This window comes from Limanda limanda, chromosome 15 (genome assembly GCF_963576545.1).
Source record: "Limanda limanda chromosome 15, fLimLim1.1, whole genome shotgun sequence".
Lineage (NCBI taxonomy): Eukaryota > Metazoa > Chordata > Actinopteri > Pleuronectiformes > Pleuronectidae > Limanda > Limanda limanda.
In genome coordinates this window covers 20,610,182-20,633,464 of record NC_083650.1, presented here as the reverse complement: position 1 = coordinate 20,633,464, position 23,283 = coordinate 20,610,182, and the positions used below count along the sequence as shown (strand labels likewise).

Genomic DNA, 23,283 nt, shown 5'->3' with positions numbered 1-23,283 from the left:
TGAGCAGGTATGACGCATGCAGAGGTCGGGAAGTGAAGGAATGAAAATGATTGCAGTGGGGAGGAAGGGAATATAGATAAACCACCTGTGGAGTGCGATGGAGGGATAGAGGGGAGAAATTATAACACATGAAGTTCTGTCCCGTCTACACAAGAGGAGCTGAGCTGCAGTAAATACCTGGAGGTGGTTAGGGAGGGGGGGAAAAATCGATTCAGTTACAAATCGCGATTCTTGTGAATGACGATTTTAAATTTTTTTAAACATATTTATTGGTATATACCGGGGGGGATATATTGGGGGAGCAACATCACCCCAGAGCATGTTGACCAGCTCTTGTTTATGCACAAGAATCTAAACATACCCAAGCACTAGCTTTGCATCGCCTACATGCAAACAACAATAGCCTACTTTTTGTTGATTTCAAAGTTTATATTTTAAGTAAACTTTTATTCATTCTATTTAATTTACCTTTTATTTATTGTTTAAAAGTAGCCTAAGTGGCATACATTTCTTAATCTGTCAGTTTGTGTGCAATTGACAGGGGCTATACAATAATAGGGCACATTTTTATTTATTTTCTCTATTGGTTGCCCGGCAGTCATTAAGTTAATGTTAATATTTTAACTAAAACTTGTAAAGCTCTAAGTGAATTTGACTGTGTTGTATTTGAAGGTATGATTCAACATTTTTCCATGGTCCAGTATTTAAAAAAAAAAAATTACCAAAAGAAATCCCAGGAAATCGTAATATCGAATCGCAATACATATCGTATCGCCACCTAAGTATCGTGATAGTATCGTATCGGGAGGTCCCTGCCGATTCCCGTCCCTAGAGGTGGTGGCTCAGACCATATGGAGAGAAGGAAGAAGAGGTTGAGGGTGAGGTGGAGGGGGCCGACAGTCATCGACCTCATCAGACACGTCCGCACACACCTGATGGAAGATGGGGTTGGGGAGTGGTGGGGGGGGGGGTAGTGTCGAGAAACGCGGCTGGAGCCAAAGACGTTAGGGCCGGGGCTATATTTAACATCAACATGTGGGCTTCATTTGTGTGGATGTGCGAGCGCTGCATACCGTCTCAACCAGCCGGTCACAACTCAGATGACGAGCTGCTAACTGCACCGAGCAGAGGCTGAAGGGATTACTTTACTTGTTATAATAAAAGTCTGGCAAATGGGTTTCTGTAATGGAAAAATGGGAAATTGGATTTATTTGTGTTCTCCGAGCTGCAGTTCCAAATGTAAAATATTCCTGTGGGGGTGCAGGAGAGGAGAGACGAGGGGAGGAATTAAGACAAAGATCTTACGTGAGGTGGAAGAGGCTGACGCACGCCAGCCTTTCTAAAAACAACAGGAAGTTAGTCATTGAAATTCAGCATGTTGATTTGCCCCCTATTTACGTCAAGTTATAGGATTTATGGCACTCTTTCTCCAAGTCATAACTCAGTGGAACCACAAAGAACACACAAACACACACACTGTACTTATACTTTCCAGGGACGTAAGCATCCAGAAGGCACTGAACATTATCAAGGACCCCTCCCACCTTCTCCACAAATTGTTTGATCTTGTGTCTTCAGGCAAACGTTACAGGAGCATCAAAACACAAACCACAAGACCCAACAGCTTCCTCTCTCAGGCAGGGGTTGTGTTGAAACTGTTTTATTGTGATCCCATTTACCACAAAGAAACCTCGTCTCATTCCTCCCTGCTTTTGATGTTCGGTGAAATAGAGTTATTTAATCTTGGATCACTAACGTCTGCCGTTAATAAAGATCCATGAATGCAGTTATTCAATGAACAAAAGCTGATAACAACTTCAGAACCTGTTTGAGAATCATTACATTTTGTCTGCATGAAAGTAATTCAGTGATCGCTCTGTGTACTTTCACTGGTTACACTACAAACAAAAACTGAAACAATTTAAAAGACAACAATTTGCCACAATGTATGAAATATAGGGGGAAAAAAAGAAATCTAGAAATATGATGATGCTTCACCCATGCTGCATGAAGTCTTAAATATTCAAAATTTGCTACAATGCTAAATTATTTGAACTTTCAATAAATTAAAGTTATTGACAAAATGGTGATATTATTGCAACTTGACAAGTGTAAAAGAGATGAAGGGTCAGCAAAAATAATAATGCATTGATAATGCCACTGTAAAATGAGATTGTTAGACCTGATGAGCAGAATATGTTTTGTGGTCTTATGGGTTCTGTAGCTATTTATTTTAACAATGTATTGGTTTTAAATATGTTACATGAATTAAATGTGTACATATTCATGAATACAATCTGTAACTGAAAAACACTTTATATTGTATATTATATTGTATGTATATCTGCGTTCAATGTATTTCTAATGCATTAGGCTAAACCTGTTTGATCCCAAACTGTGACCTATGACAGGTTCTGAACATGAACCCCAATTGAATAAAGAATGCTTGAGTTATTGCTCTGAAAGACAGACAGACAGACACTATCAATTTCAATACACCCGTCTGTATCTGGATAGTAAAATGATGGTTATATCCCACAGCAAACCAGGAGGGGTGGACAGTGCTGGTATTGCAAACCAATACCAGCACAAGGTGATAATAAAATCAACTACAAACACGATCTGCTGTCAAAGAACATACCAACAATATATCACCTGTGTCCGACCAACACAAACACATGGTTGAAGAACACACACTTAAGTTATCTTAACTATATGTAAAGCATTCCAACTTCAAGGTCTTAGCCTAAGAATCAACTCTCAAACACAGACACACACAGCGGTCTAGAACATTTACATATTTTCCTATGTGATTATTGTGTAAACACATAAAGCCATATATTTCACATTTTTGGGAGGAAACTCCCATGTGTCCTCTCATTCAGTGAAGGTCCTCACAGTCACTGCAGCAGATAAACAAGCTTTAGTTCCACTTGCAGGTGCAGTGCATTTAAATGGACATGCTCCAATAATATTTGCAGAGTTCTCTGTCTGAGGAATGTAACAGATGAAGACTGGGACCATAGTTTCCCAGTGGCCTGTGAAGTGTCCTCCACAGTCAACACTGAGTGGATTCAGATAAAACCAGTCACAACATAATCAACTGCCACATGAGACGGCACCAACGACAACAAAACCCTCTGTAGAGACAGACTCACATCAGACAGGGGTTTGTCTTAGTGTGCTGAGACACTCACTCTGACAAAGATGCACACTCGCACTCACACAAAAGTGATATCTATCTCATTATGGTCATATATTAGAACATACAGTATCATCTGGATTTTGGGAAATGTGACGTTAGAAGATGGGTGGATGACATGACGCATGATTTTTCTGTAATTAAGTGTTAATGTTTATTTAGATGCATTTAACCACTTAAACAACACATGGATGTGAAGCATATTATGGTACTTTGTTTTAAACTTATGATTTTGTATGAAATATCTGTTATGTTTTGATTATATTTTAAGGTGAATACGCAAAATGTCCTGCGGTGTGACCGTAACATAGGTGAAGCATTAAACTTACATATTAACAAAATAAACCAGAATTATCTGGAGCAGGTAATAACTGCCTTGGCATTATATTGTATATAATGACTTTATTGATATTAGGTTTTAATATGCACAAAACTAGAATATTAGTCTTTACAGCAAAATAACTTTCGTAACACAAATGCTGTCCTGTGGCGTGACATAGAAAATCAGATTTTTGAAACGGCAGTTACATTGACAACTATAGGGGCCCTTAGTTTATCCCACTACCGGGAAGCCCCCCAGATGTTGGAATGTACTGTGTATGTTGAAAGGTGACTGTTAACCTCTGATTAATTTCATGAATTTCACTCTTTCTGTTGAAATTATACAAAAAATCCACGGAACACTAGCAGTTTAAAAAAATTCAGCATTTGAACATTATAATTTCATTCAACTGTAATCCTTATTAGAACATTATTAAAAAAATACTGTTTCACCCTTATTTGTCAACTACCCAGATACATAAGGCACAGGTCTATATATGAGATAAAGGAGCACCTGTGCAAACAAAACACATCAAGACACATTCATGTTTTGACTGAAGGTGTTTTGTCTCAGTGATTGTGAAGTGTTCTATACTTAGAATAACTTCTGGTTCAATGAAAACATTGTTGACAGCTTTATCAGGGATGAGAACAGCTGTGTGACCCTCTAGAATTTGATAGAGGGTTTCTGTTTTTAATGATGGGACTGCAACGGTGAGCCCAGTCCTGGAAACACAAATGAAAATGACTGGCTGACAAATTAACACAATTGGTAGGTCAACAGGTTTCACCTCAACAGGGTTTTCACCTTTTGACAATTCTAACATATTTTTGGACAAACCTCAGCTACTTTTAAAAGCAGTAGACAATTGCCTGTATTGCCCCAAAAGTGTGATTTGTATGTTTAGTATGAAGATCACACGTCTATCAGCGTTTCCCACAGAATCAATTGAATCTATATCTGTAGGAGGGATGCATGTGCACACGCATGAACGTCACTCTCAATTAGGGACGGGAATCGGCAGGGACCTCCCGATACGATACTAACACGATACTTAGGTGGCGATACGATATGTATTGCGATTTCTGTGGGTATTGCGATTCTGTAAGTATTGCGATTCGATATTACGATTTCCTGGGATTTCTTTTGGTTATTTTTGTTTTTTTAAATACTGGACCATGGAAAAATGTTGAATCATACCTTCAAATACAACACAGTCAAATTTACTTAGAGCTTTACCAGTTTTATTTCAAATATTAACATTAACTTAATGACTGCCGGGCAGCCAATAGAGAAAATAAATAAAAATGTGCCCTATTATTGTATAGCCCCAGTCAACTGCACACAAACTGACATTAAATAGAATGAATAAAAGTTTACTTAAAATATAAACTTTGAAATAAACAAGAAGTAGGCTATTGTTGTTTGCATGTAGCCGATGCAAAGCTAGTGCTTGGGTATGTTTAGATTCTTGTGCAAAAACAAGAGCTGGTCAACATGCTCTGGGGTGATGTTGCTCCCCCAATATATCCCCCCCGTTTTTTTTTAAAATCGATTTGGGAGGCTTAAAATCATCAAATCGATTTAAAATCATCATTCACAAGAATCGCGATTTGTAACTGAATTGATTTTTTCCCCCATCCCTACCTTCAACCGCAACAGATTCCAAGTGACAGGTACACAGACTAAAGAGAGTTCTGGCATGAGAGAGACCTGTATAACACACCACTTGCAGCTACATGCACAACAGCAGCTGAAACTCTGCGGTGTGACTGTCTCTGCGGATTGTAACAACTTTATAATTGTGAGGATCTCATATGTTTCTAAGTGTAAGTGTAAACGTTGTTTTGTTTGTTTGCTTATGAGTTTGTGAAACAGAGACACTCACCTAATGATGAAGGGCATGAAAGGGGCAAGTCCCAGCGGTGATGAAGATCCATCCATGGGAGAGGGGTAGAGGCGGCTGAGCACCAGCAGCAGCAGGAACAGACTGGGGTGTAGCTTCACCTGACCACTGTCACTGAACACACAAAACACCGGTCAGATTCTAACAATGCAGTTAATATCGCCTGAACTGAAAAGGAAAAGTATGATTTGGGTTTAAATGTGGATGTTTTTAGACTTTATTCATGTTGAACTACAATATCTCTCTCCACAAATGTATGCATTTGAGGTTGCCCCCAGATTCTACAAGTATCTGGGAAACTTGGCTGCTGGAAAATTGGCACAATCCACCTGCAGGATGTAGGATGCTGACAGGCTTGTTAAATGTGAATCAAATGTCATCTATTATCCTAGATTCAGGGGTCAGACAAAGTGGAAATACAAGTATGTACGTTTTATTTGTTTCCATTTCAGTTTAATTCCCATTAGTGGTTGAGAGCTACAGTGGTTTTCTCAGTTAAAAATACTCTTTAGTGACAGCGGGCTGTTCTTCATTATGTTTGAATGAATGTATGGTTGTAAAATCAGCTGTTCTTGTATTCTTGGATTGCATGTGTTTGATTTGAATACTCGGCTATTAATAGATGTTATAATATCACAATTATTAGGCTTCACACAGGACTTGCCTGTACATTTTTGCCAACAGCAGATTTCCGAGAAATTATGTTAAAAGGTTTTGATGAAAACTATAAAGGGGAGCTTTCACTGGAAGGCCAAATGTTTTTGCTGGAAGGGCAGAATTGATTCACAGGCTGCTATTTTCCTACCACTGCTGTATGATCTTACAGACAGCATCTTGTCTCTTCATGTGAAATGGTTAGAAAGGATTGATTATTGAAATTAAAGGTTAAAAAAAACTGAGCTTGTCAAGAAAGTGACTTATATGGGAAAATCGTATAAATATAAGTAATAATTATAAAGACCTATTCATTCTATAGCCCATTTATCAATTTGAATGAAAAAAGTATTTACTATTTTGGGAAATGGGCTTCTTTTGAGCTACATGAAAAGACACCTTGTAGCTCCAGCAGTGTATGGGAAACAACTAGTTGTGGATACAGTTATAATGTGTAGTCTGCTCTGTGAAACGGGACAAGAGAGCAATATGAAAACCACATATAATCAAAATGCCAACACAGAATATCACAGGCCTAAATTCCTCTGGTTTTTTACACACTGCATATGCAAAACCACACACACTCCAGTACAGTCATATCCTCGTCCGTCCTTGAGCTGAGCTTTTCACCTCCCTTTTTTTTTTTTCTCCTTCCAAATATCATCATCGCCAACTGAGTCAGAATGGAAACTGTCTGTTTGTGCCAGCGGTTTCATATTTTCACTCTGTCACAGTTGCGGTGAGGGAAGCAGGGAGGGAAATGAAAGAAGAGAGAGAGGCTGACAACAAGTTAGGCTACAAAAGTGAAGACAATGACTAAAGCGTGCAAAATACCCAGTGGCAATCGGAGGGGGTCCCCCTAGTGTTATGCTAAAGTAACCCCACCCCACCACCACCCGATCGTAATTGGAACCCCCCCCAAATAAATAAACCAAATAATAACATCAATCTTGATTATTCTTATTATACTCGTGTGGTGTCGGAGTTGCCTGTTGGTCACCAGGAGATTCGGCTCCTCTGCTCTTTTCTAATCACTAACCTGTAGAACAGATCTTTATAAAGAACCTGCTGAATTCATATCAATGGATAAACTGGGGAACGCTTCTTCTGCAACAGTGAAGTCAAAACCCTGCAGTTAGAACTTCCCTCCTGTCTGCAGCCTGTGTGTGTGTCTGCTTGTCTCCATCGCTCTTCACACAAACTGACCATTACATGTATTTAGTTATTAATCAATGATGTCTGATCATGAATCCGGATTTAACCCTGATGTCCAGGCTGTGAGCTTCACATCTCATCTTGTGTTGTGTGTGTTGGTTTAACTGCGTGCATGAAAAATGTAGGACTTTTTTTTCAATGTATTTAAATACATGTCTTGTGAGAACTCTACAGCAAATCAAATAAAGACAAAGTAAATTCCATTTCTGTTTCAGGTCCTAATAACTTTTAGTTTATTGTTAATGTGTAAACTTAAGCGCAGATCAGTGGGGGAGTGGGATGGGAGGACATGCAGCAGGGTAATACAGCACGGTACAAGGATACCAACGTGTCTGCACCAATCCTGAAGCGGCAACGGGACGCATCTGCAAAATAAACGTAGCAGAAACCCTGCCTACCTAATATTGATAGATAGATAGATAGATAGATTACTTAATTTGTCCCTGAAGAGAATTTAAGTCGTCATAGCAGCCGGTATATTTGAATACAATAAAATACAATACAATAGAATAAAATAAAAAATATTGAGGTAGAAAGAATAAAAACAGAAAAACAAGATAAATAGGTAGATAAGGTGCAGTGGCAAGATGATGGTAATAGTACTGATGATATGATGGTAGTGTTATTGTTAGACAGTATATAAAAATAGTACAGTATATATAGTTTATAATATAACATAATATATATTTATATATGATAGTTATTATACCAATATAATAGCAGTATATAGTAATAATGGCAGCAACAGTATATATAATAATAGTGAATATAATAATAATAATATGTACACATGTATAAATATGTGTATATAGACTTATATATACAAAGAGTATGATATAATATGATATGATATATAATAGAGGTATAAATATAAGTATTTGACTATACAATAGATAATATAATATACTATGAGTGTAAGAATATGTAGACAGAGTGTGCAAAAGACAATATTATTGTATAAAATGATATATAATATCAATATGATTTATATTAACACATATCACATATGATGTGAAGTAAGTGTATATGGAGCGGAGTGTTGTACAGGGTACACAGTGCAAGGAGACAGGTATATTTAGTGCAGTTCTGTGATGGTGGCTCTGACAGAGGTACATGAGTTGTACAGTCTTATTGCTGTTGGGAGGAACAATTTCCTGCATATACCAAACTTTTAAAAGACATTTTAATGACGGCTATAAGTTACAAATAATATTTATAAAAAAAAATTCCAGCGACCCCACTGCATTGCTGTTGAGGCTTGCAGGGGGGGCCTCAAGTGACAATGAAGGGGTCCCGACCCTTGAATTTCAAACCCACACTAAAATGAATGACCATCAGGTACCTAATGTGGGAAAGGGACATGCTTCACCTTTAGGACACTTCTATTTTCTATTGACCTGCAGCATAGCTCTTTGAAGGATAAAAAAATATAGGAATGCAAACAGTATATCTTCAGCTAAAGTAGACCCCTCCTGCTTTAGCTTATAAATAACACCACTCAAGCTGGTTCAGCAGTGAGGACAAAAACCTTTTTTTCAAATTTTGGGAACATGATGGGAAAACAGAGTTTGCAATGTGGGGTTGTGCTTGCAGCGGAGTGTTGTGTAGGTCTGGAAGTACGTAGGACCTGCTTATGTGAGTGTGTGTGTCAGGAGAGCGGAATGTCCTTCGGGCCCTGTTATTAGTCATGAGGATCTCATTGAACGGAGGCAGAACAACAGACCCCCTGCGAAAACAACTTGTGCTTTTCATTACTTCCTTCAGCACCGAACCATCCGCTGGGACTGCCGTAGATCGGCGAGATGGGAAATGTAATTGCGGCCCAATTAGTAACCGGTCTAATGTGTTTAGTGTCACAGTTCAGCCGAGCCCAGCGGGACAGGATGTGATGTCACAGATACAGCAGGGGGGCCAGATAGAGGCAAAATGGCAAACGTATTAGGCCATGTTGGGATACAGCTGGGGGCTCAAACACTTGACAGGATGAAAAAGAGACTCTGTGGCATTTAATGGCGCTCTTAAATTCCATGCTGAGGTCTAACATGAATGTCTGCCCTCTCTCCCTACACTCCTCAATCATCTCCAGTATCCGGGTCTTTGATGAAGGGCTTATTTTGGTTCTACATCTTTTAAAAGAGAGTGGAAACAGATCGCTGACCTTAAGTCGTTTTTCGTCTTCATTTAGAAAGCAGTGAAGGGGACATGGTAGCAGAGACGCAGAAGAAGCTCTAAAGTAAACAGCGAACCATTTGCTTCGCTGTCAGATGAATAAATCATCAGTTTTGTTTAGGGAATTACAGAAAAGAACTTGGAGTATGATATGAAAGCTGTTTGCTTTGGACGTGGAGGCAGGAGCAGATAAGGCACTCTGAGATCCTCGGATGAAGAGTGCCTTACAAATAAAATGAATTATTATTATTATTATTATTAAATGTGGGTGGTGACCTGAAATAGCTCCAGAGATAAACCGGGTGAAGTTTGCTTCAGTGAGATAATAACATGGGGATTTTTAAATTTATAAATCGAAAGGTCTCATAAAAAAGCAAAAAACAACATTTTGATGCAATATAAATTATCTTTTCCTCCACGCTACATTACATACACAAGATTAGAGCATATTTTTTAAAATTAAATTAGGTATGGGGCTGTTATACAAGTATACACTGCTCGGTCGTAGAGTATTTGAGATCAAGGTGATGACACATCCCCAGCACCCTAAAAAAGTTATCAAATGCAGATAAATTGTTTCTTAATTTACATAAAGTACTAATATTTCTCTGAATGATAAAGAAGAGATGATTAAGCATTTCCCACTGAAAGTTTTAAATCTATGGCGATAGCTTGGGTGCAAGTGCACAAGCGTGAATGTCGCTCTCGCGCCGAACAGTTTTCTGAGTGACAGGTGCACAGACTTTTATTTTGGTTGATTATGAAACTGTGGCAGGACATATTAGAATATGGTAGGCTGCTATAATCTAGATAATTATTGGGAAACACTAGCTAATTCTTACAGATAGGTCAATATCTAATGTGCTGATAATGTAGAATCAAGTTGCTTATTCAGCGCTGTAAAATAAACTGCCTGATATTTCCCCAATTAGAGATTATTTAGTGTGTAGGTGTTCAGTGTAAATTAACAAATGAATCCTTTCTCAAAGCAATGGTTGATATCTCTCTGTTGCTTACCTTTGAAAAGTTCTGAGTTGAGAGCCTACTCTAAATTTCAGAGTCAAACTAATTTCAAGAAACCCCAAATTTAAAAGGCACCACTTCCCAACCAGACATCCCACGATTAGTGAAACATTTCATGAATAGATTCCAAAGGGTCATTGGATTCGGCTCCGGAAACTAAATGATCCCAGGCGGACGTACGGACTGATCACTATATCCCTGAGCATTATGAAAACTCCACAGGTGAGATAAAAACAAAGAAACGTAAGCTCTGTGCAAATGTTACTGTAATAAAACAGGAAATCGATGCTGATCCAGACACAGATTGAGGCACAGAAGAGGATCATATAAAACTATTACTCACAAAACAAAGGTGAGGATATTAATCCCTTGGATGGATGAGGAAGCAAATGAGTTGGGTGTAATTTGGCTTTACTTATTCATTCATTTTGGTGGCTTTTTAAAGATCTAATCAAATGCAAACCCTTTCACACAGATAGAGAAGTATATGAAAAGTGTTGAAACATATCTCATACCTGCAGCTCACCATTACAGCCACTTCCTATTCATATACATGTCTGTTTGTGAACTTTCTATCTCTGGATACAGGATTGTTTTCCATTCATGATTCTTCTTCACAGCATTTGTGTTGCACCATGCGTAATGTATATGCACAGCCTCAAAAGTATGACCTTAGAACTTCCAGATCTAATTTCTATAATCATTCATACAATGTGACCTATTTTGAGAATACACTTGTGCTGCAACTTCCACAAGACTGTTTGAAACCACTAACAGCAGCTCTCCTGCCTCCTGTCCTGCTCTGCACTGCCACGGTTTGGTGTGGCTGCTCTGTTTGGGTGGCGCGATGCACTGACGTGATGTTGGGAATTCAGACGGCCGAGATCTGGTTCCGTGGGAAATTTGCAACTGCTTTAACAAGGGTCGAAGGGAGTAAGGGGAATTGAGAAAGCGGCAGTCTGAAAAAGGAGTCAATTAATTGGATCCATATTAAGATAAGGCCGCCTGAGGAGCAGTTGGAGGACGCTGGGGCTTTTAAAAAAAAGGGAGTTTGGGCTGAGCTGAAAACGATAAGGCCAATGAACCGCAGTGGACTCAACTCCCGGCTGGAGAAAAGAACAAACCTAAATCTTGTCAAGACATTTACTTTATTCGGTTGTAAAATCTTGTGCTTTGAGTAAATAGTCTGTCAAGTGAAACTTTGGGGGGAAAAAAGGCACTCACACGCACTCAAGGCAATGCTACTTGTTCATATGTAAGAGCTGAGTTCACAGTTTATCTTTCCCACTTTAAAAAAATCTAGTTTTGCACAAACTTTCTCCAGCCAACCAGTAGCACAAAATCCCCACTGCTTGATCAGCTTAACAGAAGAAAAAAAAAGCTGCCGCGAATGGCACAATGTGGGTAAAATTAAACACCTAATGGGATCAGGGAAGTGTGAAAAGCTTTGGCACGGGCTGAATGTGGATTGTGTTATGTGTGTAGATTAAGGAGAACCACCTCACCTTTCCACGGTGGATGCAGCCTCTTCCAGCTGGTTCAGGAGGAACGGATAGAGGGCTGGAAAACGAGTGAAGAACTCCCGGCCTGTCATCCTGCAGCAGAAGCAAAAAGAGAGAAAAGAGACAGTGTGAGTATCTAATAGTCATGAGGGCATTAGACATAAACCCACTGACCTCAGGATTATTTAACAGGCTGTTTGTTGAGGATAATGGTAAAGTTTTAAGACGTAAAGAATATTGATCTGATAAAACAATAAACAGAGGTTCAATTGGTGGATTATTTGAATCTTTCTGCAATTTTACTTCAGGAATATATTGTTGCACTTCCATAAAGTTAAGAGACTCTTAAATAGCCGGAGCAGTTCCACTCCATACTGGGACATCGTTTCACATCAGCAGAAAACCTTATGCAACTGCTTACATGCACTGTGCAGCATCCCCCGAGAGTCAAGTGACAGACGGAACAGATACTTCTGCAGATATGTGTCCTGGCATATATGTCAGCAAGAAATGCAATACGTAAAGTTGTTGTTTGTGGTAGTTTACACCATTATTTACAAACCATAAGACCTTGGTTGTAGTGTGTCTTAACAGAATTGCAATATCAAGTATAAGCAAGTTTAATATGTGCAGAAAACCCAACAACTGTCAAAAGAAATTGATTCCAAATGTTGTTGAAACCTGACTGGTGCACTAAAAAAACGTTTTCCAAATTCGCCCTGTCCGCTTCAAAGCTGTGAAATAGAATGGAGAAAATACAATGTACAAAAAAACTCAAGTGGATGAGAAGCTGAGAGATTTTCCACTTTGATGCAGCAAGCTATTTACGACTGTTAGATAGAAGCTACGTTTTTGCTGAGGTACAGAGCGAGTTTGTGTTAGTGTGGAGAACAGAAATTAAATATCTGTGAATTTCAGATCAATTAGTGTTTATTCAAAATGTATGTCATTCACATAAGCTGCAACTAGACTGGCATTCAGTACAATGCATATCTCCACCAAGGCCACCAACAGTTCCCTTGTGAAACCACATTTAAATTCACTTGATCCACCAAATCCTCTCGATTTTTATTTGGTTCTGCACCAAATTGGACACACTCATAAACATCAATCCACTACGCGCGGCAGATTAAAAAAAAAAAAATCAAGACCCATTAATTATTCTCTGTGAAACCAACAAAAAAGGAAATATATATATAAATCCTGGGTCCCCCTCTTGATCTGCATCCAAACTAAATTTTATGGGTCATTCGTTAGCCCATACCACAACTTCCATCAAGTATTGTGGTTATCCGTTCAGTAGTTTTTATGAAATCTTGTTAGCAAACAACAAACCAACAAACAGGGGGTGAAAACATAACTTCCTTGTTAGAGGTAATGGCACAATAACTGTTTTTAACATGTTTTTCCACACAACGTCCCTTAACCTCCAAACAACTATGAGGGGAAAGTAACATAACAAGAAAAGGAAGAGACACAGGACAAGATATAGAGTGTAGAGAACTGACAGTCAGACATTGTGACTGATGAGAACATGATCTTGTGCCAAAGGCTAAAACAAAATCAAGCATTTACATTTGTTTATGCGGCTACAGCGAGAAATCAACAGAAATATTTGTGTGTGTGGCAGATGGTGTAGTATATGTACATACTGTGCCATGGTCATGTGTGTTTGTGCTTATTTATCCACTCAGACACATACACAACTATCAACAAAATGACAAACTATATATTTAACACAGGCGGTCTTGCTGATGCAACCGCCATTCAGCCTCAAGGCCAATAAAGTTTTTATTTAACTCCGCCCGTCTAAATCAAGTCGCTCCTAAAGCGCAGAGGGCTGGTCTGCCAAGCACATGATCACAAGACTGGGGAGATGGCATACTGCTGCAGTCACGACTGCCACTAATTCTGGACACACACACATTCAAACATGCACACGCACACACACATTCAAACATGCACACGCACACACACACACACTCTTGGACATGGTTCAAGTTAGCAGCAGGCGCTGTCATGGTCGGCAAGTGAGTTCCAAAACCCCTTTCAACATGGATGTGACACACTGCTCGCCTCCTGTGACTTGACAAATACACAAAGATGAGGTGTGGGTGTAGCTGCAAACTCAAATAAACTTTATTGTCACTGTCTACATGTGCAAATACTGGACTCAGTGCCCGCCACCCTCCTATGCTTTCTCTAATGAGAGTCTCTCGGTCAGACAAGCTGCCTGGAGGACAAAGGTTAGAGGTTGTGTCGCTTCAGATTAGAGGGGGAGAAGGGGGAAAGGTCGCAGAGGACGAGAGAGGAGAGGGAAAAGAGGAGGGGGTGTAAGTGAAAAGGCCGAGTCATGTTCGTGGGCTAAAATCTGTGTGTGCACTCTCACGAAGGCAACATTATCTTCAACTGGAGATGGGAGGCTTCCAGGACAAGTGAGGGAGGCGTAATAAACCTACAAGCGCCCTTGTTTTACAAAGAGAGAATATAAACTCAAAGAGAAGAGGGGGGCAGACACAGTAAACAATAACAGCAACACGTAGAATGGCCGATATAGATCCATGAGATATTGTGCTAGTGACACATAGATAAGTTTTAGGCTTTCTCTCCTTTCACCTGAAAATATCAATGCAACGCATCCAGATCTGTATATTGAATTCAGTTTAAGTGAATTTGGGTTGTTCCATTCCTATCAACAGGTCAGTGTTCCTGAAACGTTAGTGGAGGAGGGGAACTAGGTGCATTTACTGCAGTACACTACGAGATACTTGGTATGTAACTTTATTTTTCTAGACCATGACATTTCAGAGGAAAATAATGTACTTTTAACTCCAACACATTTAATCTAAAAGTTACTTTTTGAAAAGAAAGTTTGCATGAAAACTATTTTCCGGATTGAATCAGTTCCACTAGAGACATTTATTCTCTGAAAATATCTGAAGGTTTCATTTAGATTCTTTAACTCAAAGGCCACTTTTTTTTAAGATTAGAGAAAATGTATTCATACTTGAGTAGTAGCAGTATGTGTTTTTTTCCCATTTTACCCATCACATTATTTATATCATATCAATATTATCACTAAACTACTGAACTAAATATCAAGCATTTTAAACTGCCTTCCCTTGACCAGCTGCTTTTAAATAATGTCTTCATAAACATTGATAAAGACGAAACATTAGTAGCCTTCCTGGATTGCCTCACACTGCCATGGAGACTCCAAGGTCAAACGTATCGTTTACTTTGAGTTGGCTTCGAACTAAGTGAAGCCATGTAACAGAAGTTGTGAGTGTAGTTGCACTTTGAGAAACAAGACAAGTACTTGTAATGGAGCATTTTTATGGTTGTACTTGTGCTTCCCCTTCAGTCTGAGACGTGATACTCTATGCGTCGCTGATATCATCAGGTGTCTCTGAGTCCTTCACTCTCTGAAGACAAATATTTACGGAAACGCTCAAAAGCACCTCAGTAACGTTGATTTGCACATTTCTCCATGGACGAGAGCACATGTGGTGCAAAGTGAGATGTTGACGTGGGCTTGAGATAAAGCTGGAGGCGTTGGTTGGAATTCAGAGAGCAATCTCCCCTCTTTCAATAATGTTTACAGTTGCATTTATCTCCACAGCGATATTGCTTCAGCAACAATGTATGGAAACACGGAGCAAAGGGGATGTGAAGGCCGCTGATCTGCAAGCAAACAACACGTCTGGATTCTAGTGACTATAACACACTGAAATTCCCACAGACAGCAGCAAGCTGACTTTCCAGAAACAGCAATAACACATAATGTTGTATGTGTAGGGAATTGTGTTTATGCTCCAGCTGCAGCGCAAAGAGAGAGAGACACACACACAGCCAAAGATTATTGCCTGTACAAGCTATCAGAATGCATCTTCTGTAGCCAAAGATTGCATCTGGAAAATTGTGCTAATAACAGAGACCAGGAACACAACGGACTGTGAAGAAGCCAAACTATCAGACACTCTCATTAATGAGTTGCAGCTTTTTTACAAACGCGCAGTTCTTTTCCCATTTCTGGTTCACTGGCGTGACAACTGAATTATAGTAATAACTAAATATATAAAGAACAACATGTACAGACTTCAAATGCAAATTTTTCTAGGCCATCATTCTATTCCTCATTCATCACAAATTCTCCCACGGGTGTATAAAAACAAACCCACACAGTATTAAGGAAAAAAAGAAAGCAGCAGACATGAGGAGGGGGAGATAAGTGAATAACAGAGAAAGGGACAGCAGACTAAAAACACAAGTAAAAACAGACAAGATAAACAGGAGCAGCCTTGGCTCGGTTAACACTTTTCAGACTTTTTCACAGAAAGTAGCCAATAGCAACAGAGAAAATAGAAACCAGACTGAGCCTCTTGGAACAAGGCCCAGACCCCTGTGAAACTCTACCTTGGATTATCTCTGGTGAAGCAAATAGCTTCTAAACTCAATATAGACAATAGACGCGTCTCCACTTCCTCCCATTATCCAGACATGAATCTGAAATGTCATCAATATAACTGTTTTGGTGCACTTGGAGCCTGTCTGCTGCTTTTGTGGGGATGGAGCCGAGGTTCTGTTGGAACATGGGCTCGACCGATCACGCTCAGCTGCCAATTAGGACAATTTTTAAATCATAAAATAAAAAATAAAGAGAACTAAAATAAAAATAAACCTCAGTGTGACAATAACTACTTGAAATGACAGAACCCATCTTTGAGAAGAATGCGACGTGCGCTTTAACTTTCTAGTTTGGTGCTCGTCCTATCAACTAACATAATGTATGACCTGTACTCCAGCCAGCCACCAGGGGGCAATTGAGACATTTGGCTTCACTTTTGGGGGGCAGTCGTTTCCTCCATCTTTGTACACAGTCGATGATATAGATGGCGACATGCTGACATTCTAATCTTTAGCAGAAGGTATAATTTGACCAGTTTCACAAATTTAGTTTACATTAAGTGAAGAACTGACAGGATCTGTTTGGCTTAGCTTAGTTTGATTTTTCCAGAGAGGTCAGATATATCACACTTGACACCTACAATAACAGACGTACCTAAGGAAAATCACCCAGGTACAGATCCTTTACATCAACCAATTTTATATGCTGTCATATTGCGCAGTATTTTGAGCCTCACAACTAAGTCTGTATTCATACAAGCGTCTTGATGAGGTAAACATTCAACATTTAGCTTCATCCCCCTCTTCCATCTCGTATAAGGTGGAAATGCTGTGAGAGTCTACCATGTTTCCCATCTTGGCCATCTTAGTTCAGTGTGTTCAATGGTAAAAAGTGCTGCATAAATATCAACCTAACGGAAAACGTTTGTTGGATCTTATTCTTCATCCTTCATATACCAGGCTCCTCTCCTGTGGAACCAGTTTGAGTTAGGGACACAAAAATCCCGTCTGCATTTAAGATCAGGCTTAAAAAGTATCCAGTTTGATAAAGCTAGCTTTAAATTCCCATGATGCACTGACAATCTCTCTCTCTCTCTCTCTCGAAGTCTGGTTCAGTGGGAGGTTCCTTGCTGATAAAAGTGTTTGCTCATTATGGGAACTGTTAGTTTTCTGTAAATATTGAATTGCCTTGACCTTACATGTAAAGTGTTTGGAGATAATTTACGTGATATACAACTGGATTGAATCTACCTACAAATTTAAATTGGGTCACAATAGGAGGGAAGACATTTCTTTAAGTGTGCGTTTTGTGCAAAATGAAACAAAAACAAACAAAAAACTGAGTGAAGGTCCCTGTTGAGTAAAGGTTTTCTGTGTGATCACATTGAGCTTGCAGCATCCAAAGTAATTGTATTTTGTCAAGCTTTTTCTAAACCCTGGCTGGCTGCTTGACAAAACACTGGAAGCAGGTCTTCATTTTAGACTCAGAAGTATCAAAAACAATCGTCATATTTTCCAAACAATCCTGAGCAGCAGAGCAGAATTAACAACTGACCAACTTGCAACTAAAATTGTGAAGAATTTGCTAAACCTCTGAACAGATTCACAGCTCTACCGTGTGTTGTCTGGGCGTGCGATGGTTGCAGATGATCACAGAAACATTTTACCCCCTAAAAATGTCACATCCACCAAACCTTGACCTCAAAACTATGAATATTTTTAACTATTAACATGACAAACAGAATATTGTGGATGTGCAGGCTGATGATTTTGATTGTATACATGTCTGGTATCTCAAATATTTTTGCCCTGAATATGTGAAAGAATTTCATCATCTGTGTTGATTACTGTGAATGACATTTTCAAGTTCTGGCTTCAAACATCAATTAAGAAATCAATATCCATAACAAGAAAAATCATACAGGAGGCATGTCATGGTGAGTCTACATTATTAATGATTTGTCAATACAGTTGCTGCTACTGTATCTATGAAAAAGTTTATCTCTGAGACGATTAATTGAAGTTCAAATAATATCACCATGGTCTTGAGTTTAAAAAGACCCTTTAAATTTCTTATGGTCTATGGCGTTACCAGATGTAGGATAATTATCCTATTCGTACGAACTTTGCCCTCTGTACGTTATATTATGAGTAATGCCTAAATTCCCATCATGTACGATAATTTCATTGTTTAGTGACAGTAATAAGAATTATAATTAACAGTGTAGTCTTTGTATGCAGTTGTGATGTACATGTGATGTTTTTCCAGCCAATCAGAATTGGAACTCAGAGGTGGAGCTTGCATGTCTCTAGATTTGTAGTCACTGTCAGATACTTGTTCATCTAAATGTGTATTATGAAAGGATGAGAGTGTAAATGCTGTTTCAAGTTTCAATTGTAAATACTTTAATTCTCCAAATCAATATCATTCCTAGATGTATGATCAGTGAACATGTCAGGCTCTCATAACACGTAACAATTTCCAATGAGCCTTTTGTTTGTAATTATATGTTTGTTGACATACTGTACAAACGATCCATGGACAATGTTATATTGTACCTTTACAATTACATTCCAAAGGTATGAAACATGTTCAGTACAGCTCGACTGAGAAGTGTCCTAAAGCTGAATAACAGATGTGATTTCCTTTTTATTTTGCATTGAGGAACTGCCCTTGCCTCCAGTGTAATGTTCTTAATGCTGGTCCAGCAGCAGTGGAGACCTGAAATCCACCAGCAGAGGGTTCGATTGGAGGGACACTTGTTTTAAGCAGCGTGCTGTTACAACAGCGCCCCTCAGTGCTGTGAAACAGCAACTGTTCAGCTCCTTTACCGTGGGGTTGAATATTTGAATATTTGCTACCAAAATGTTTACTTTTGTTGAAATAAGCTGAATTATAGTTGACGTATTGTGAAATGTAAATATGTATAAATAGATTCTGACAGTGTGTCTTACACAGTCTTGATTAGAGGCTGGAAAAATGTAGTTCTTAAAATATGGGGGGGAATTATAGTTGGATAGGTATAGTGAAGCACATGATGACTTGCATTTTTATAAAACCGCTGATCCAAGGGAAACTGAAGTAGGATTAAGGGAATAACTTCCTGCACCAGTTATTTTAGTGTTAAACCTTATTTGCACACACATGACTGATAACCACTGATTTGTACATCCCTCATTCAAATAGAAGCATTTCATTCTACTCGGATGCACATGACGGAGAGGGAGAAGAAACAGACCTGTTCTTTTTCGAGTGCTCGTCCTTCCCTTTCTTCACTCCAAAGATCCTTGTGATCAGAGTGCTGAAGAGGAGAGTGGAGGAGTTCCTCACCTGGGACAGGGGGAAAAAAAAACAATAAACGAGAGAGATGGAAAACAGAACGAGAAAATCGATATACGTCTGTTTGGCAAAACATAAAAGATCAAACATCAGCTTCACAGAGAAAGGGAATTTGACAGTCAGCGTCGTTTTGAAGCAATTCCCTGCCTCAGACCTACGATCAGTTAATTATTTGCACTGAGCTAAACTAATGAAATCCAGACAAGAGCCCTGCAGTAAGTAACAGTGGGATGAAGGCCATAATCACAGAGGTGTTGATTCAACTTTACGGTCACCCGGCAGGATACAATTTGTGATGCTGCTGAATTATACCGTGTTGTTTTATACGGAGACGTGATCATAAAGTGGAAAGAGTATCACAAACAGCTGGGAGGTGTTGGAGGGAAACATTTTAAACCTGCTCCAACAGGTAAACATCAGCAAAGATGTTAATGATGGATACAGGGATGCACAGTGGGATATATAAGACATACATAATTTAAACAAACAAATTGTGAGCAGTGAACAAATTAACCACTGTAGCTGTGTGCAGCAGTTTTGTGTGCTTGCTTGTGTGTGAGTTGAACTGATGACGTATTGCTGTTCTACTTGAGAGTGGGAAATGGTCTGTATTATCTTGATGACCATTCAAAGTGCTTTACAGTACAATTTGCCTTTATTTGTAGTAGTAGTGGTAGTAGTACTTAGTAGTTGTCATCTGTCATGTTAGTAAAAACCATGTCCCTTTCTAAATAGAGTTCATACGTCAAACACTAAATATCGCAATTCCTAATCCAACAATCCCCCTTCATGACCATTACAACTCGGTTAATGAACTTTAATGAAGGAAAATCCAACATAAAAGGCTGCAAATTTGTTCTCATCAGAAATGGTTTCACAGCTTCACAGGTTTGTTTTTCATTACTGGCTGAGAGCTCGTCCTCTAACCAGAAGGATGGCCGCTCGGGCCCAGTCTTCCCCATCTGCATGCCGAAGTGTCCTTTAGCAAAATACTGAACCCATAGATGCACTGTACTGTCAAGCCATCATTTAGACTGGAAAAGCGCTATATGAATACAGACCATTCACCATTAGTGATTAACACTGTTTATTGATACAGTATATATATACGTTTTATGATGATATGAATTTAAAGAGAGTATAATTGCTAATATGAATATATTGAATGCGGTTGTAAAGTACTGCAGTAAAGACGATGTTTACCTAACAAAATCACTTGTTAAGGTTTGGTATCTGCCTAGAATTTGCTTTTCATGTACCTGATTAGGATAAACTACACCTGTGATTTTTTTCAGAGATGGTAACATGTTTACTTGTGCTACAACTTTGTGGCCTGTGAAGCAAAACTATCAACCTCTGTAGCACCAAAGCTGTTTGCAAAAAGAGAGATAGATAATAAAAAGTCGAAATAAAATAGATGGAGGTTGAAACTCACTGCCCACACAGGAGAGGTGAAGCCCAGCACAGCGGCCTGCATCCCATCTGAGACGAAGGGGAGGATGTTTTCCCCCAGACGAGTGTCCCTGTACAGAGCTCTGAGGATGTTCAGAGCATGGACCTGTTGTGGGATAAACAGGTCAGACTGAACCAACTCTGCAGAATCACTTTAGAAGACATCACATACATTTATTTATTAAAAAGATAACATAAAAAAAAAGGATGTGTTCACACTATCCACAGAAAAAATTTAGATCAGTATTTGATAAACTAGAAAGATTTAAAAAGTGACCATCAAAAGATAACTGGTCACCTACTGAACTTGGAAAACTGATTTATCAGCAACAACCGAAATACTGCTACATTTGTCTGCTGTTCCTATTTGAATTTCTAAAGCTGGACTTTCACCTCTGTGCTTTCCACCACCACTATCATAGATATGTTGTAGTAATCAGCTGCAACAACTTAACATTTAAAATTTTAATCAAAGATGCCTGGTTGCATAAAAATGAAGAGCAAAGGCAGAATATCTATAATAGAATCCATGACACCAGTATTATAAATGATGATTCTGCTTATGGTGGGTTTGGTAGGACACGTGCACGGAGGCACTGGATGGACGATAGCTACCTGAGGAACAGAGGAGCTTTCGTTGTTCCTGTCGGCGGACGGCATGGCCAGGCTGATCAGTTCTCTCATAGTCATCTTCAGCAGACTGCAACTGGACAACTTGGGCTCAGAGGAGAGCAGAGCCTGCAGCAGAGGACAAAAGAAAACATAAACAATAAAACACTATTGAGTAAATTAAATTAAGTATAAAAAAAGAACTACAACTATTGCCCTGCAGGAGTATACCTCCACCAGCCAGTCAAGATGCAGTTCATAGCACATCTGTTCAGACTTATGATATATGCAGTAAAGACGTTTCAACATGATCACACAACAGATCTACACAATCAACAGAGTTTCACGGTGGGAACCCAAGACTAGTGGCACCCATCCAGTTTCTGACCAGATGTGAAATATGGTCATATTGGTCACATTCAAAACCATAACTGAGGAGCTGAAGGGAGAGAAACAGCCAGAAAAGTGATGATATCACAGTGCAAAGACATAAAGATTGGGGTTAGGTTAATTGGAGACTGTTTGTCTAGGATAATGATGTCACAGTTCTGCTGACCTTTGATCTTTTGTATATAAAATCTCATCACTTCAATCATGTTATTTATTTTCAAGATAATAGTGTTTAATCTTATTATAAATACTGTATTGACTCTTCTAATCTAAGGGCCAAGCCAAACACATAATGTATGACTATGGCTGTCATGAAGGCTTAAAAACAATCAAGACTCTGATATGCATGTTTTATTTCCAAATGTTTGTAGTGTACATATTGGAGATGCAACTGAATATGTATATTGTTGTAATTTACTTCATAAAAGGTGTTTTTTAAGAAGCTGGATCTTATGCAAACAAATACGACTTATTTATCAAAGCTAATATGCAAAAAAAAATCCTAAATTATGCTGCATATATTTTTATACCTGACATTTGATGAAAAAAAATCATCAATAAGTTTGTGCAAGTATTGTGCTTGTGTATATTATCTATTCTAATAGACACTGAGCTGCTGAAAATATATTTAGTTTAAAATGATATTCAGTGGGTGAGTATTTAATTATCACTTCTCACTTCTTTCCCCTAAACTTGCAGCAGCAAAACCTCTAATCTGAATTAATTAAGTGCACTACATTAAATCATATCCTGTAACATGAAGCCACAGCCATTACATAAGTCTTTCTACAGCAATGACCTCAGTGAATGACATCATTTGTATGGGCCAGAAGTGGGATTTGGGAATGTGGGAGCAAGGAGGTCACAGCACTTGGCTGCTGTGTGAGAAAGGAGTTATCTTAGTGTGGGAGCTGATGGGAGCCAGCTGTGTGTCTGGCCAGAGTTATGCTTCAGAGTTAGGCCTGGGAGGGATGGAGAGATGGAGGGCAGAGGTAGGGAGGAAAGCAGGAGGCACAATCTGGCTCTTATAAACTTTCCGGGGGGAGTAGGGATGAAGGAAGGTAAGAGGAAGAGGAGGGCGAGTCGGGCTCC

The 23,283-nt window shown here is 39.0% G+C and overlaps 1 protein-coding gene across 1 annotated transcript in view; it reads right to left on the bottom strand.

Annotated features, from left to right (window-relative positions):
- Positions 1–23,283, bottom strand: part of thada (THADA armadillo repeat containing) — a 110,074-nt gene that overhangs the window by 58,386 nt on the left and 28,405 nt on the right. Inside the window, exons 24-28 of the mRNA XM_061087843.1 lie at positions 21,808–21,930; positions 21,176–21,298; positions 19,640–19,731; positions 11,997–12,086; positions 5,413–5,544 (exon numbers count right to left, since the gene is read on the bottom strand). Coding sequence (XP_060943826.1) covers positions 5,413–5,544; positions 11,997–12,086; positions 19,640–19,731; positions 21,176–21,298; positions 21,808–21,930 — 560 coding nt within the window. The remainder of the gene's footprint in view (positions 1–5,412; positions 5,545–11,996; positions 12,087–19,639; positions 19,732–21,175; positions 21,299–21,807; positions 21,931–23,283) is intronic.